The sequence below is a fragment of the Manis javanica genome, chromosome 4 (assembly GCF_040802235.1).
Source record: "Manis javanica isolate MJ-LG chromosome 4, MJ_LKY, whole genome shotgun sequence".
NCBI classification, from domain to species: Eukaryota; Metazoa; Chordata; class Mammalia; order Pholidota; family Manidae; genus Manis; species Manis javanica.
The window spans coordinates 4,899,640-4,915,555 of NC_133159.1; the positions used below are offsets into that span (position 1 = coordinate 4,899,640).

At 45.4% G+C, this 15,916-nt stretch overlaps 1 protein-coding gene across 16 annotated transcripts in view; it reads left to right on the forward strand.

Moving 5' to 3' along the window:
- The first annotated feature begins 1,308 nt into the window (after window positions 1–1,308).
- Window positions 1,309–15,916, forward strand: part of CAMTA1 (calmodulin binding transcription activator 1) — an 806,010-nt gene continuing 791,402 nt past the window's right edge. For all 16 annotated transcript variants that reach the window (XM_036999801.2, XM_036999802.2, XM_036999803.2 and 13 more), the window contains exon 1: window positions 1,309–1,465. In XM_036999801.2, the coding sequence (XP_036855696.2) occupies window positions 1,421–1,465 (45 nt within the window). In that variant the 5' untranslated portion in view covers window positions 1,309–1,420. The remainder of the gene's footprint in view (window positions 1,466–15,916) is intronic.

A 15,916-nucleotide genomic window follows, 5' to 3' on the forward strand; every position in this document is an offset into this window, starting at 1 on the left:
TCCACATAAAGGGATTGGAGCTCTGCTTTTCATTCAACTTTTCTTCCCTTTTTTTTTTAACTTTCGGATTGAAGCCGTCTCCTTTGTTTCCGGTGTTACCTGCCCACGTGCACAATTCCTGAATTTCTCTGGGAGGGGGCATCGTCATCTTTGCCATCTGTAGGCTTTAGGCTGCTCTGTACAGCGCTTGCTGGTCCACTGGATGTGCACGGGTTTCCAGAAAAGCTGCAGCGGTGCCTGTCCCCGCAGGACAGATCCTAACCTGCTTCTGGGCTCTCTACCCACCTGGCACAGAGCTGAGTGCAGTGGGCGCTGGGACGTTTCCTGGGAAAAGCCACGAATACGAGCCCCGGCTCGAGAGAAACTTGGCTTGCCCTTGCCTCCAGGTTTCTGAGGTTCTGTTCAGCGGCCTCATCCTGGGACAGGCATTTATGAGTCATCGGCTCTGTGGGTCACATGGCCAACGTGACCAAAATAAAGTTTCAGTATTTTAAGTCGCTGGAAAAGGGGACAACAGAGCGCACAGGGGGCGGGGAACGGAAAGCGGGGACCGGCGGGCACGGGCACCCGCGCGGGGAGCCGCGGCGGCGCGGCCGGGGGCGGGGCGCAGGAGGAGGAGGGGAAGGGGCGGGGCCTGGTGGGAGGCGCGCCCCTCCCCCACGGTCGGCGGCGATGGCTGGACTCCCCGGACGGCCAGCTCGGGAGCGCGGTGCTGGCCAGCCTCAACTCTCCGGCCCGTTGCGTCCCCCGGGAGCGGCAGACGGCGGGATCCCGGAGATCCCGTCGCGTCCTCCACTGCCATCGGGACCCCCACGCGCCGACAGCGGCTTCCCCGGGAACGTCCTTCAGCCCCGGGAGCACGCGGGAAAAGCCCCAACGCGCCAATGAGCGAGCGCCTTCCTCATGACGGTCACGCTCGGAGGCGGGGCTTCCCTTCGCCGCTCCCGAGTTCCGGGAACCCCCTTTGATTGGTTTGGACGGCCTGGGAAACACTGTAGTGACGCCCAATCAAGACGCCACGTCTCGGCCTCGAGGAAATATTCCGTGTCGGCCCCTTCCTGATTGGGCGGTTCTTTCGATCTCTGGCCATTGGGAAGCTTTGTTTAGGTATGGAAGGCGGGCTTTCCTGGGAGTGGGTGGGGAGGGGGCGTTGATTCTTGACCAATCCTTTCATTCCGTTGGGTGGTGACCAGCCAATGGGTCTGATGGATAGGACGCTCCTCCCGGAGAGTAGTGAGACCCCTGGTGCGGGGCGATTGGTGGCGGGAGCGATGAGTGGCAGCCGCGCGGCCCAACGGGCGCAGTGCGTGGGCCGCGGGGCGGGGCCAGGGCGGGTGCGCGGCGGCGGCGGGGTGGCTGGGCCGGCGGCGGCGGCGGTACGAGGCGCGCGCTCGGGGTCCCGGTCGCGAGGAGGAGGAGGATGTGGCGCGCGGAGGGGAAATGGCTGCCGAAAACAAGCCGGAAGGTAAGAGCCGGAGCGTGAGGGGCCGGGGGCGGCGCGGCGGGTGGCGGGACCCGGCCCCGCCGGACATCCCGGGCATCGGCGGCGCCGGGCGGGAGCGCGGGGGCGCGGCGGCGGCGGCGGCGGCGGCGGGCGCCCCGGGCCGGGGAGGGGGCGGCTGGTGGGAGGGCGGAGCGCGGCCGGGTCCTGAGGTGACTCGCCGGGCGGCGGAGCGCGGCGCCGCACACCCCCACCCGGGGGCGGGCTGGGGCCGGGGCTGAGGGGCGGGGGGCCGGCGGGCGGGGGCCGGGCCCAGCGAGGAGGAGGAGCCGGCGGAGGGAGGGCCGGCGCCTCCCCCACCCGGACCTGGCATCCCCGCCGCTCCCGGGCCCGCGGCCGGCCCCGGCCTCCGCCCCCCCGCACCGGCTCGGTGGGGGCCGCGGGGCGGAAAGTTTATCCGCCTCAGGCCCCCGGCGGCCCTGCGCCCCGCTGCCCCGGGCCGGTCCCCGTTGGGGGCACGGCGGGCGCTCAGCCTCGCCGCCTCTGGCTCTCGGCGGCAGGGCTAGGCGGACCCCGTCCAGCATCCTCCTTGAGCCCCGTGGGCGCCTCCCTGAGCCCGCGGGGGTCCCCGCGCTTCTCCCCGCCAGGGGGACCTCGTCCTGCTGAGCGTCCCCGGGCCGAAGGGCCTCGTGTGATCCCTCCCCCTTCGCTGCCTGGGAAGGGGGCCTGCGCAGCATCCCCGCCCCTAGCCGGCGTTCGCAGCCTACTCTTGCCCTTGCACCCCTCGCAGCCAGGAGGGTGGGGTCTCCGTTTCTGAGACAAGTGAGGATCTCTATACTCCCTTGCCCTTTACCTTCCATGACCCTGATCTTTGGCAGAGGGGTCTGTCCTACCCTTTCATCTTCCTTGGAATCGTTTGGGGCCTCTGCACACCATCTCTTGACCCTTTTGCCAGGACAAGGGGACTCAGGCCACCCATGTTCTTCTTCCCTCATCCAGTGGATAGTGGGGGCTGCCTGTGTAGCTCTGAAGTCATTTCTAAATAGGAAAGCAGATACTTCTTACAGATTATGCATACTCTCCGCACACTTTCCTGGGTGAGGGTGAGCTCATTTCCTGAATACCCTTTGAGTTGTCCTCTTTTTCTCATGGGAGAAACTGGACAGTCCAGTGCTCTTTTCCCCGTTAGTTGCTCACCGCTAATGTTTTCTCTGTCCTCAGTTCCTTGTTTGGGTGAGGGTGGTGCCCCATCCAGATGTAGGGCAGGGCTTCCACTGTGCCTAGGACTTGGGTAAGAAGGGACCCAGGGTAGTTAGTTATTGCTCCCATGTCTGAGGGAAACTAAGGTCTGTTTCTGCTTCCAGTTTACTCTTGCCTCTTAGGTGGGGGCAGCATTCACCAGTTGACACTGCCCCACTAGGAAGGGGGTCATGTGCCCTTGTTTTTGGTGTTCTGAGTACTGTCTTCTGTGCAGTAAGAACCAGACTTTGTACATCCTACGCTGAAGAGTCTTTGAACCTTCCTTGGAAATAAACTTCTCATTTCTTCTTTAAGACAACCCATATCCTTCTAATGGCTTGTGTTTCCCAGTCAGCCATATTTGGTGAGCCTGTTACCTTGACTTTTTGTAATTTTCTTAAACTGTATTCATATTGTCTGGATTAGAAGAAGCCATATGCCTTTCCTTCTAGAAAAGGGAATGTAGACACCCATGTCGCCTACGTGCTATTGGGGAAGAGGTTGCTTGTGTTCTCCTTGTTGTACTGGAACCTTCCTTTGGCCCAGTGTTGTCTCTCATAGGATCCAAACATTTCTTTCCGTCTTGTGGCTTTCAGGTGAAGGGGAAATTTGGGTGCTTTCCATTTCTTGCTGTTCTGGTTCTCTTTTGGCAAAAAAAGAGATTATCATGGTTCTGTGCATTTGTAAATGTACACCCATGTATAGGTTTATAGTCTTAGTGAAATCACACCCCTGACATAAATACAGAAAATTGGGAGGGGGTAGATGACATCTATATATTTTGGGTGTACGTGGGGTCTTGGTTGTGTATGAATATAGATGTATATTACTGTTGTTGGTAACTCTTCAGGCTTAGGAGAATCAGAAAACTCATTGATAAATGGCCACTGCTTACCACTCTTTCCTTTGTCATTTGTCCTGTACTGAATAAGCAGAATGACATCCCGAGTGCTCACCAAGTCCCTGAATACCTGGTGTAGTGTGCTTGTCAAAGTGCACCAAAACTTAAGTGTTCTGAGGTTAGGGGTGATACTCTTTACTTCTTCATAGGGCGAAAGTTCTCATCTTCATTTCTTTACTGCTTTGTAGAGGAAAGAGATTCATGTAATTTTAGGCACATGATAGAAGTGGGTGAGGATATGTGTTTCTGTGACAGAACTGGGAATGAACGGCCATAAATATGTTGCTGTTTTATTTTGGCTGTGTCAGTCAGTAACTGAGAGGTTGTGCACATGAGGAGAAGGTGCCTTTGTGAAGCCTGTGGCACCACGAAGCAGGCATGGTTCTCCAGGTTTTTCTGGGATTCGCAGTGTGCGCGTCTGGCCCTTGCCCTTGGCTCTGGGCAGGGGATCAGTGGGAGCCTCCTCCGGTAGCCCCATGTCATCCCGGCCCGAGCTCGGAGTGGCCGCTAGTTGCTGTTGTGCAGCAGCAGAGTTTTCCTTTTGACAGGCTTAGTGAGGAGCCCCGTCCTCCCCAACAGGCTCTATCGGACTCAGGGCCTTTGGACCTGTAGCCTCTTTCCCAGCAAGGAGCCTCTCCACCTGGATTTCTGAGTGAGGAGACAGGGTTATTCCAAGGATTGGTCAGCATTAGGCTTTGACTTTGGGACTTTGCCCTTCAGTTAATACTGTTAGCCAGTGGGCATCATACCCACTGCCCCACAGTAGTGCTTTTGACCTCAATTTCCTTATTTTTAGTTTTTTAGTTTTTACCCTGTTCTTACTCTGTATCTGTATTTAGCTTGGTGGAGTTGTGTATCTTGAGGGTGTAGTGTTAGTGACCGTCGGAGGACAGTGGTTGGGCACCTGCTGGATGTGTTGGTGTGTTCCCAGTGGAGTCACTTCCCTTGAGGTGGCAGATCTTTCAGGCCCTTCTCCTTCCCACCCAGTGCCTTTTGGAGATGGCCTGCTAACTGGGCTTCTCCCTACCCCGGTCAGAGAAAGGCAGACGGTAAGGGTTGGAGGAGCACCCTTGAGGTTAGTATGCAAAGTTAGGCTTTTCTCTCCGCGTGTGATGTTGCTGTGCTGTGTCGCAGCCTTTCCCCACTCTGCCTGTGCACTGGGGCTTCTTGCTGGTGGCCAGGCTACCAGCAAGTCACTAGGGTTCTCTAATGACTATTCCTTTTTATAGCTTTCTTTTAGACCATCCCTCTCTTCCCCTTCATCCCTTACCTCCTTTGGACAAAGTTGGGTGACCCACAGGACCCTTGTCTTCTTGAAGACCTGACTCATTCTGCATCTGGGAAATGTTCAGTGGATTCAGAATGTTGACATGTCACAACAGCTTCTACTCAAGGTCAGGTGGGGTTGGATTGTCCTTTTCATAAGAGTGGGGTTGCTCATGCTTGTTCTTTGAGACATGCTTCTATATCCTGATTGCCTGCATGTTTCCATTTCTTTACTTTTGAGGCTTTCCCCCTAAAATAGCCTATTCTTTATAGAGTCTGTTTATGCTGGGTATATAGCCCACAGGTCTGGTTGGGCTCGAATTCTTTCTGGCTGATTCTGAGGTTGCCCATTTTGTGGCTGGACACTTTTCCCATTCTTTCATTGCTCTGGGCCATTCTTGGTTTCCTGTGTTCTAAGGTTTGGGGGAAATACCTCTTATGTACAGTTGTACTTCTTTCTTCCATCTTTTTGGAAAAAGCAACAGAAGGTGATTCTCCTGTTCCCTTCCTTTCCCTCATAATTGTGCCTGTCACCTCCTTTGTGGGACCTTCGGGTCTGTCCTTTTGGAGAGAAGTTGTTTTTTCATCCATATTCCCATTGCTGAGCATATTACTGTGGAGACTTCCCTGAGGTTCTTTTACATGGAAGCAACTTGAGGGTAGGGGGGCTATGTGACTGTTCCGACCATAGGGGTTTTGTTAGCCTTTTAGTGAGTGACATTTCAGTGTATCTCGTGCTTGTCTTTTTATATATTCTTACAAGGAATTCCTTGCTGAATTTTAATTGAGTTGTAATCTTACAAAAATATACTCTAATAGTGTACTATCCCATTGAGCTCTTCCCTCTTTCCTGCAGGAGTCAGGTGGTGGAGAGGGCAGAGGGCGGATGGGGAGAGGCATTTAACAGCTTTCCCTCAAACTGTGTGTGGGGTGTGTGTGCATGCAGAGAAAGTAAGATCAACCTTCTTCCTAAATGGCTAAGCATAACTTTTAGGTCACTTAGATATTTGGATGGGTGGAAAGCTCATTCAACGTTTGAACAGCATACTAGGTATTGTATAGAACATACTAGATATTGTGTAGAACATAAAATCAAATGCATTCTTTATAGAAGGAAGTGGTAGAAAAATAATTTTCTTTTTTGATTAACTGGTATGTTTCATGTTATCAAAAAGTAAGAACTGTATGAGCTGCTGTTACATTTTTGCTGCCAAGGGAGTATTAGATCGAAATTTAATGCCTAATTGTGCTGACAGTTCTTAGGTTAGTTACCTGGTATAATTATCATTGCTTTTGTTTATTTTGTGACTTTTAATACTTTATAATTTCTTAACGGTACTGTTTTTGTGTCTTGTCTTTTTTTTTTTTCAAAATAGCCTCAGTTTATTTTTGCACATGGGTTTGGTATATATAATGATGACAATAATAATAAAGAATTAACCTGAAGTGCATTTTTTCTTTTCCTCCTGCATTAAACCTGATTTCCCCTCCACAGTTTCTGTAGAAATCAGGTGTGGTGGTATTTCACTCTAAAGAAGAACTCTGGTTTAGGATTGTTGTAGTATGTGGCTTGGCAGTGCCCTTTATTCATGTGAATATGTGACTGAATATTACTGAATATTTTTTTGTAGTGACTGATGATGTATGTTTCTTTTTTGTTTCCATTAAAATAGATCATTTTCTAAAATGTTCTGTATTTTCTAAAATCACTTGCCATACCCCCCCTTGTTTGATGTTCTAATGACTTAAATTCTGCTTGCCTTTCCTTCCCACATGAAGAGGTTTCTTTATTGCCCTTGTCATTACTATTTTAAAAAAGTATTTGCAGATCTACTGTATCCATGGCTGTCATTCCGTGGGGAGGGGTGCCCACCATTCCTTTTGTCCTGTAGTCTGTAGTAAGAGGCAGTGTTACTTCTTGTCTCCCTAAGGATAGGGAGATAGTGGGATTTAAGCCACAGGGCACGGTATGATAGTAGAACTAGTAGCTGGATAGCATCCTGGGGTGAAACACTGCCCTTCTGTGTTTGGGCCTCCCCATGTAGGATTTTGGAAATTTGTTTTTGCTGCGTTTAGCCAGTTTCCTTCTGTCTCTAGCTTGATAAGGGTACATTTCTTTGGGCAGAGCCAACAAGTATGCTCTTCGTTTTGGGTCTCCATTCACAAGGGTGTGCGGGGTCTTCCAGTGTTGCTTTGCTTACTGCAGTACTGTCTTTAGTCTTTGCGTGTTTGGGGTGGGTAAGAAGTATTTTTGCTTTCTCTTCTTTGTCCTGTGACATGAAGAAGAGTGCATGGTCATTCACTCTCCTTTCCAGGTTCTGGTGTGGCATATGTCTTTTCCCTTTTGTTTTTTTGAATACCTAATCAGGTTCAGGATATAGGTTGATCAGACACTGTCAGATCCTTGAATTTTGTGACATCTGGGGGTGTAGTGTGTAATCCTATGATTAAGATGTGTTACCATTCCGTCAGTAGAAAGAGGGGCTTGTAAATAAGTAGATGGTCTTCCATCCTGTGATTTTTGTCACGCATTTGTAAGGAAAGTGTTCCTCTCTATATAGGACAATGGACAGCAGTCCCTGATTTTTTTATCTGGTAGGATGAAGTAAAGGGTGGTGATTTCATGCCATCAGTATGCTGGCTGTGTATTTCTAAGGTTGTATTGCATCTTTCTGCTTTGAACGCCATTGCTTGTGGAGGTCATGGGCTGGCCTCCTTGTGTAAAGATTGGTAATGCTTCCTGAGCATTTTTTAGCTCATTACCCTGGCCTAAAAAAGAAATATTATGTACACCACTACAAAGGGAGGCCAAGTGTCAGCCACACTACTTCCTTTTTCACTCTTTTTTTAGAGGATTGTTCGTTTTCTTTCACCTGGTGGACATCTACATAACATGGAATGACCCAGGGGTATTTTTTTTAAATGGTCTTCTGCCTTCACCCATTGTTTTGCTCATTCTTGATAGAGTTGCATGTTCTCCTATATGTGACTCCTTTGCTCATTTGGGAAAGTGCAGTCACATTTTATTTTATTTTTTTCAGATTTAGGCAGGTCTCTCAAGGCCTGTAACATACCCCTTCCCAAGACTGTTGCCAGGAGGTGACGGTGAGGATATGTGCTGGTGTGGGGCTGTGTGTCCCCACTCTGTTCTCCGCAGCATGGTTTTCTAGGTACAAGTGCACAAAGTGACATGCTTTGAAAGAAATGTTTGGGACTGAGTTCTTAACAGTTTTAAGCATGTTACTACCTGGCTACTAACTAAGTGGCATTATTCTCAACACAAACACACCTTCTTATGTCATCCAAAATATCTCCCTCCACCTTCTTTCCAAAAAAAAAATCTGAAACAACAATCATAACAAAATTCCAAAAAAGCAAACCGTGAAGGCCGGCTCCCGGGTTCAGCCACTGGTTTTGAACATGTTGCTTGATTGATCTTTTTATATGTACAGTCTTCAGTGGGGTTGATAAGTGAAAAGCCCTTTGGAACACATAACGTTCAGTCATTTAAAGACCAGACAGTGTCTCTTACCTTTTCTTCCTTATCAGTTATCACAAGGTAAGATTATATATGTATTTATTGTCTAAAAACACTTGCCAAATGGATTCTGTTTCCTCCCTAATTTCCACCTAATCACTGGGATGGATACTGGAATTTGTCTTCTCATAACAACAGTGAATTACTTACTGTGTTCCTGCTTTTGTGTTCAGCATCTGTGAGAAAACTGGGAGCTAACTCCCAGTAACTCAGCCTTTCTCTCTGTAGCCTGTATGGTGTTGCAGAGATGATTTCTACGTTAGGTAAATCTAGTGTCTCTAACAAGTGATCAACCAGATATCTAAGCTGATTTAATCTTCTTTACAGTTACATTTAACAGGATGGGTCTATGTGTTACATTAGAATGATATGCAGATACAACCAGTGGTACTCTTGCAACTACAAAAAAAAAGGGAAAGAAAAAAAGCCTTTCTAGTTTTGAAAAACAGGTAGCTTTTTTTCCTTTATCAGGTTGATTTAGATTGCTAGGAAGCACTTCTGAGGGTTTAGTAATACAATCAAGAATTAATCCTTTTAAAACTTAGGTTTGATTTTTAATCCTTGTCTTTAAAGTTCTTTCTGAGGATGTATGTGCCTCATTAGTTTTCTGGGACACTTGGATATCAAGTTACTTGGAAGCAATAAAAAAAATTGGTACAAGGTTTGACATTATTAAATAGAAAAAGGTGCAGTAGTGAAGAAATTACCCATTTATCATTAAAAATAATCTCAAAGTGATGACTGGAGTCGTAAATTCAGATATTCTAAGGAAAAATGGAATGTTAATGTGGTTACCTTACTGAAATCAGCACGTAGACCTGTTATGTAAATAGTACTCCCCTAAATGGGGATGCTTAGAAGATAAGTTGATGGGATTGGTTACTTAAATTATTTTTTTCTTTTTTAAAAAAGTAGTAGAGGTAAAAACACCCTTCTTAGTGAAGAGAATGTAAACTTTAATGGAAGTTCAGCAAAATGAAACGTTTAAAAAGTGAACATAGAAGATAAGGATTTTTTATTGCGAATCCACAAGGGGGTAGTGATGTTCTATCAAAGATATTTGTGGTGGCAATGTGAGATGATCTCTTTTAACTTGTTAGATTTACAGATAAAACCAGTATGTTTGCATTTTAACTTAATAAGATCTTCTTCTAAAAATGTTTATTGGCAAAATTGTTTATTGCTTAAATTTTCAAAACTCCATTTTGGGTGAATGAGCATTTTAAGCCATATGAATGGTCAAGAAGGGAGAATGTCCTTGTAGTTTTGGGCTTTGGAGAGGTTACCAGGGATCTGAGGGTCTCTTATTTTCTAAGAATGTAATAATCTTAACTGGGAAACTTTAGGCCTCTAGGAATCGGTTACCTAAGTGTCCTGATTAAAAGGATTTTAATAAATTGTGCCTAAACTTCCAGAAGTTTGTATAGGTAGTTATATTTTCAGTTTGCCAAGAGATGAAAAATGTGAACAATCCACATCACTAGCTGCTTTTAATAGTTCTAAGTAAATCAAATTTTTATAATCTCTTAATTAGTTTATATTACATCAGTTAGATAAAAGCATTTTTCCCTCTCACATAAAAATTCCAGTAGCTTGCCTGAGGCCACTGAGTCCCACCCCGTTATCTTCTGAATTGCTTAAATTAGGCATGGTGTGGCAGGGCCAGGTAGCTTTCAGTGAAGAATTAAAACTGTAGGTATCCTGTGCTCTTTCCTGAATGTAATGGCATGCAGTACTGAGTCGGAGCCAGATTTAAGGTGGGGCTGGGACTATGTTCTAGTTATTTAGAGACACAACTGACGATATCTTTAAAATATATTACTTTTAGCGATAACATGAAACAGTTCCATGACTTAGAAGTTATACTTGTTTGTGGCATATACATCGTGTATTTTTCATTTTTGGTGTAGGGAAAAGGTTACTATACAGTTTCTTTCTCTTTTTCCCCTTCTCTTGTTCTGAGCAAGGGCTTTTTCTATTTTATGTCCTTTACTAAATGACTGGTGATTTAACATCCCAAAAGATACACTTTCTTCACAGACTGCCCTAAGCTCTGCTAGGAGCTGCACTATGATGTCAGTGTTTTCATTCATGAATTTGATTCTTCTAAATCTTTTGTTTTGTATTTCTGAGCTGACTTCTGGCACATGCACTCATCAGTTAAACATCAGTCAGCCCATAAATCAGCGATAAAAGGTAAGAGATAAGATGCTGGGGTTGTTTCGATAGAGCTGTAGTTGCTCATGCTGATTTGCATCAGTGTAGTTTGGACAAGGTTTCTGGTGAAACAGATTGAAACCTAAAAACAGTCAGTTTAATTATCTCATGATTTTGTGGATTGAGCTGTGTTGGGAACATATTGACACTACATTTTTGTTCTCCCACAAATTCCTAGTGCTCTGCTGTCGCTCCTTTGTTATAAAGTAGCATTTCTATTGTAATTTGACTAAGTTGGAGGATTCGACTTTATTTCACAGAGGTTAGGTCTGGAAATTCAATTACATCTCCGTGCATTACTTTTGGAATGCATTTGGATTTTTGCTGGGGGAGGAGGCACATTCCACTGGTTTTGAAATATTTTAAAAAACTTTGTTGTTTGATACTTGTATTTTCCATAGGCTGCTGTTACTACTGTTACGTAGCTTGCGTGCATCTCTGGTGTTAGAGTTAGGTTTCATGTCCCCTGGATTGATCAGTACACTCCTGTAGCTGTTGATTCCAGTTTCTCCTGCAGGAGGTTGCTGCTTGTAATTTAGTACTGCATGAGAGCAGTTCTTGAAGGAATCTTATTTGGAGTTTTCCTCTGCAGGACCGAGTTTGAGGCTGAGCCTCCTGCGTATGGCATCTTTCGAGCCTCCTGTAGTTGATGAATGGTGAGCTTTAAAAAAGTTCATTTTCTCTGCTTTCTTGGGGGTTTGTTGACTTTCTAGATACTTAATTGCCAAGAAACAGTTAGAAATAAAATGTGTTATATTTAGAAATCATTTTAGCTCAGTTACAATTTATGGTTAGAGTAGATGTTTCGAACTGTAAGCATTTTGATTGCTAACACCCACTGTTACTCCTGAGATGACTTTTTAAACCTCTTGACAACTCAGAGATACCGTCTTCTCCCATCCTTAAATGAAAGAGAGCTTTGTGTTCTTTCAGATTGAACTGAGTTGACTGATGGGGAACAGAGATGCGTAGTTTCTTATTTAATTTTCTCCTTTAAGTAGATTCTCTAAGAAAAAAAAATGAGCAAGGAGACATGAATAAGCATTTGAAGATGATTTAAATGCTGCCTGTTACTTTCTCTAAGAACTAATTGTTTTAAAATTATTTAAAAATAATTCTAAAAGAAATCTAATTGTAAATACTATTGAAGAAAGGAATGTGTAATGGTGGAGGGTCTTTAGTGAATCCCTAGTTTTCAAAACCATGTGCCACTGTAGGAGCTAGGAGAAGTTAACGGTTTTGATACCAGATCTCACAGTAGTGGGGAGACTAGCTGTATTGTCAGCATTCTCATTTTGCCCGACTGTGAACCAGACAGGGCTGGATGAGTCCTCTGGCCACGAAGGCATAGGTTTCCTACGTGGTTTTTAGAACAAGCCCACCGTGGTTCTCAGCTTGTACTTTTCTTTTTCAGTAGCCAGGAACACTGGCGAATGGGACCAAGGATCCCAGTGAGAAATGTATTTTCTGCTGTCCTTGCTGTCACTCATGCAGGCCAGGTGCTAGAAGCCTCTTTCCTTGCCCTCTGCAACATTCTCTTCCACACCAGATGCTACTTCATCATTCTTGATTCTGGCACAGTTTCCATCTTGCTTTTTCCCAGACCTCAGCTCTCATACAATGAGTTAGTTGGTAATAATTTTGAGAGGATTCATGTGTTGGGCCAAGGGTTGCCCTAGTGATGACCTCTAATGTTCCTTCCCTTCCTGAATTAAGATTATAAGAAAACTAAGTTGTATATGGAATTTTGCTTTATAGCTTGCTTTGCCAATATGCAGCTATTCTGTTCTGTATAACCAAATCTTTTCCTTCTGAGGTACTTGCTGCAGGTCAAGAATTAAGAAGTTGACTCTAGCCATGTAGGAGGAATTTGAACTATGGTCAGTAAAGCCTCCTTTCTGGTGTATATAGAGGGCTTACTTTATTAGGTCTAACATGTTGTGAGTGTTAAAAAATGCAAAAAATTGCTAAGGTTTTTAAATATGAACAGCACAAAAATGTTCATCCTGTTTAGTTACTCCCTGTGACACATTTCAGTTCTTTATTCTGATATGGATGAGAGTTCATGTTTCTGGAAAAATAGAGTCAACATGATTGTAGTTTAAAAGTGTCTGGTAACCCCAGACTTTTTATGTGTAAGGTAGTATTACTTACATTCATTTTGTTGCATTTTAGAAAGGCTGTGGGTCAGGAAGCTGCAGTGGGCCTGCTGTAACTGATCACACAGGCTCTTCACCTGGGTGAGCTCCCTGGGCTTCTGCATGCCTGGCATTTGGAAAGGCCTTGAGTACAATTTAGTTTTTGAAAGTTTCTTTCATATTTAAAGAACCTGAGGGGCAGGTTAAAGGTCCCAGTGTTCTTGTCAGTATTCTCTGCCTTATCCTTTCTGTCTCTGCCATTACCAGATGTTCTGGCTGAATCGTTTGCTTTGACAAAGCTTCTGGTGGCAGTTTCTTCCTCATTTAATTTTATTAATAGGGGTTGTTGTGCTTAAAAAGAAAACCATAACAAGCAGAAGGTGGTGAGTGGGTACTCGATATTTTTGAACTACTCGTTTTTCTTCCTTGTGGTCCTTCAGTAATTGATCATAGATTCCTTGACCAAATTCAAGGCCCAGAGATTTATTCCAGGCATTCTGGGAGGCAAGGAGCATCATTCTTTCTCTACTGAATTTGATTATTCTGCATATGACCCATTGCTGCCTGTATGGATATCTTCTGATGCAAATCTGGTGATAGTGGCAAGCTTTCTAACTGAGCCAAACGTCCTTGACAGGTGTCAGCTGTCCTCTCCCAGTAGTTTTAGTGTCTAGCCTCTGTGGCCATGTCAGAGGAACTGAGGCTGAATTTAGCTGTTCTGGTGCTGCTCCAAGTTGTGGGTGTTCTCAGCTGCCTTCCTCCCCAGCCTGCCATAGTACCACCTCTGATGAGGTTCTGTACCCTTGTCATTTGATGAAAGAGCATAGACAGAAGTCATTTGTTTCATAAGAAGGAAAAAGTCATCATTTTCAGAATGCTATAAAAAGTAACAGTGGCAAGTGGTGATGGTGACCAACAGTGTGATTGTCCTTAATGCCACTAAATTGTATATTCAAAAAGGGTATTGATAAAATGGTAAATTTTGTTATGTGTATTTTACCACAATTAAAATCACCTCCAGATAGGTTCAAAACCTAATGAGAAAAGTAGCTACAAAGTCCTAACAGTGAATGTATGGTAGTATTTTCATTACGCCAAGGTGGGAAGCTCTGCCTTAAACAGAGTGTTCAAGTCTGAAGTCTCTCACTCACACTAAGACACGTACAGTAGATAAACAATGGTGATCAGGCTCTGAGGTCCATTTATTACATCAGGTGGACACACTGGGACACTGATGTTAGGGAGAGTGGGCAGGCCCTACTGTGGTTAGAGCAGCTTTGATTGAAAGGACATATGCCAGTCAAGTAAGGTTAAGTGAAGGTGGTTTTGTATAAGAAGAGCAGAAGTAATCTTGGCCTCTGGAACAGAAACAAGTGCAGCGGGACAGTCTGGGAACTGCCCCTGGAGAGTCTGGAGTAGACATCTTCTCTGGAGACCCCTGGGGCTGAGCTGGGATCTCTTCTGGGGCACCAGGGCTCCTATTTCTGCTGCTGCCTGTTTGTCCTTGCAGATGAGATTGTCTACTTAGAGGTCTTCCTTGCTCCACCATAATTTGCCAGTCATGGCTCCTGCATGCCCTCACTCTCGTTCCAGTGCTCACTATCATGTGACTCCAGTCTCTGAGGATTGTATTTAAACTCCTCAAGATGGACTGACTCCTCTCAGCCCTTTCTTTGTTTCCGTTAAGACAGGTATTCTCCCGGTCCAGTTGACTGTGGAGGAGGGATGGTTTGGATCCATTGACCTGCTGACTATTTAGAGAGGCTGAGGGTGAGCGGAGATTGTGGGAGAAGGGGTCAATAGTGGGAGTCCTGGTGTATGGAACCGTCTCCATCAGTGTAAAAGAAGGAATATTGACAAGTGTTGGTGATAATGTGTGGAGGAAAGGGAACCCTTGTGCACTGCTCGTGGGAGTGCAGATGGGTGCAACCCCTAGGGAAAAGGTATGGAGGTTTCTCAAATTAAAATGGAAATACCCTATCATCCAGTAATTCCGCTTCTGGGAATTTACTCAAAGAAAACAAAATCACTAATTTGAAGAGATACATGCAACCCGAAGTTTATTGCGGAATTATTTACAGTAGCCAGAATGTGGAAGAAGCAACTTAAGTACCCATTAATAGATGAATGGATGATGTGGTACCTATATTACAGTGGAATATTACTCAGCCATAAAAAAGAACACAGTCTTGTCATTTGCAACAACGTGGATTGATCTAGAGGGTATTATGCTAAGTGAAGTAAGTCAGAAAAATTTCATGTGATTTCACTTGTATGTGGCATCCATAAAACAAAACAAATGAACAAATAAAATGGCAGTAGAGTCATAGACACAAAGAACAGATTGGTGGTTGCCAAAGGGGAAAGTGGGTGGGAGATGGGTAAAATAGGTGCAGTGGAAAAAAATTAGTGATAATGTTTGGGGTCTTGATGTGAGTGATAGTTACAGGAGTGTATCTATATGTCAAAATTTATTGAGGTGTACACTAAGATTTGTGAATTTTACTGTATGCGCCTCAAAAGAAAAATTAGAAGGAAAGTGGACTCCAAAATGGATTTCTTAATGTTCAGTTGCTATAGAGAGTAACCTTTTTGCAGAGAAATTGTTTACTGTAGACACAGATATGAGGCCAGGCGCCCTTAGCCAGCCAGCCTGGGTGTGTGTGGAGTAAGGCAGGACTCGGTGTAGTAACTGTCCCAGTGCTTATGCTTGAACAGTGGTGAAGCAGGCAGGACACACTGGAACTCGATGGTCTGCGCAGTCTTTTCCCTGGGAGGCTTTTTAGGTAGAATAGGGCAGTTTGGGGCATGTCCGTGTCAGCTGAGGTTTCCCACACTTCTGATACTTGGGGACTTCCTTGCTTTTCCCTGTGTTGGGGACCACTAAACTTGACAGCTTAGGAAGGGGAGGCAATACCTCAGAAGAAGGGGAGTGGGAGAATAAAGCAAACAGGCCAGCTTGTTTTGTTTTTGGATTTAGATAAGCAGATGTAGTCACCTGTTTTGCACGCTTGTTTGGCTTTTCCTTGGTGTATCCTGCCTGCCTGTAATCGTTGGTGTTTCTTGATTTCTCATGGTGGAGGAAACAAGATTATAGTAGACAGGTGGGGTACTGTGAAAGGATAGTTGTTTGGAGGTAATATGTAAAGGGCTGAGAGCCTGCACATTGTTGAATT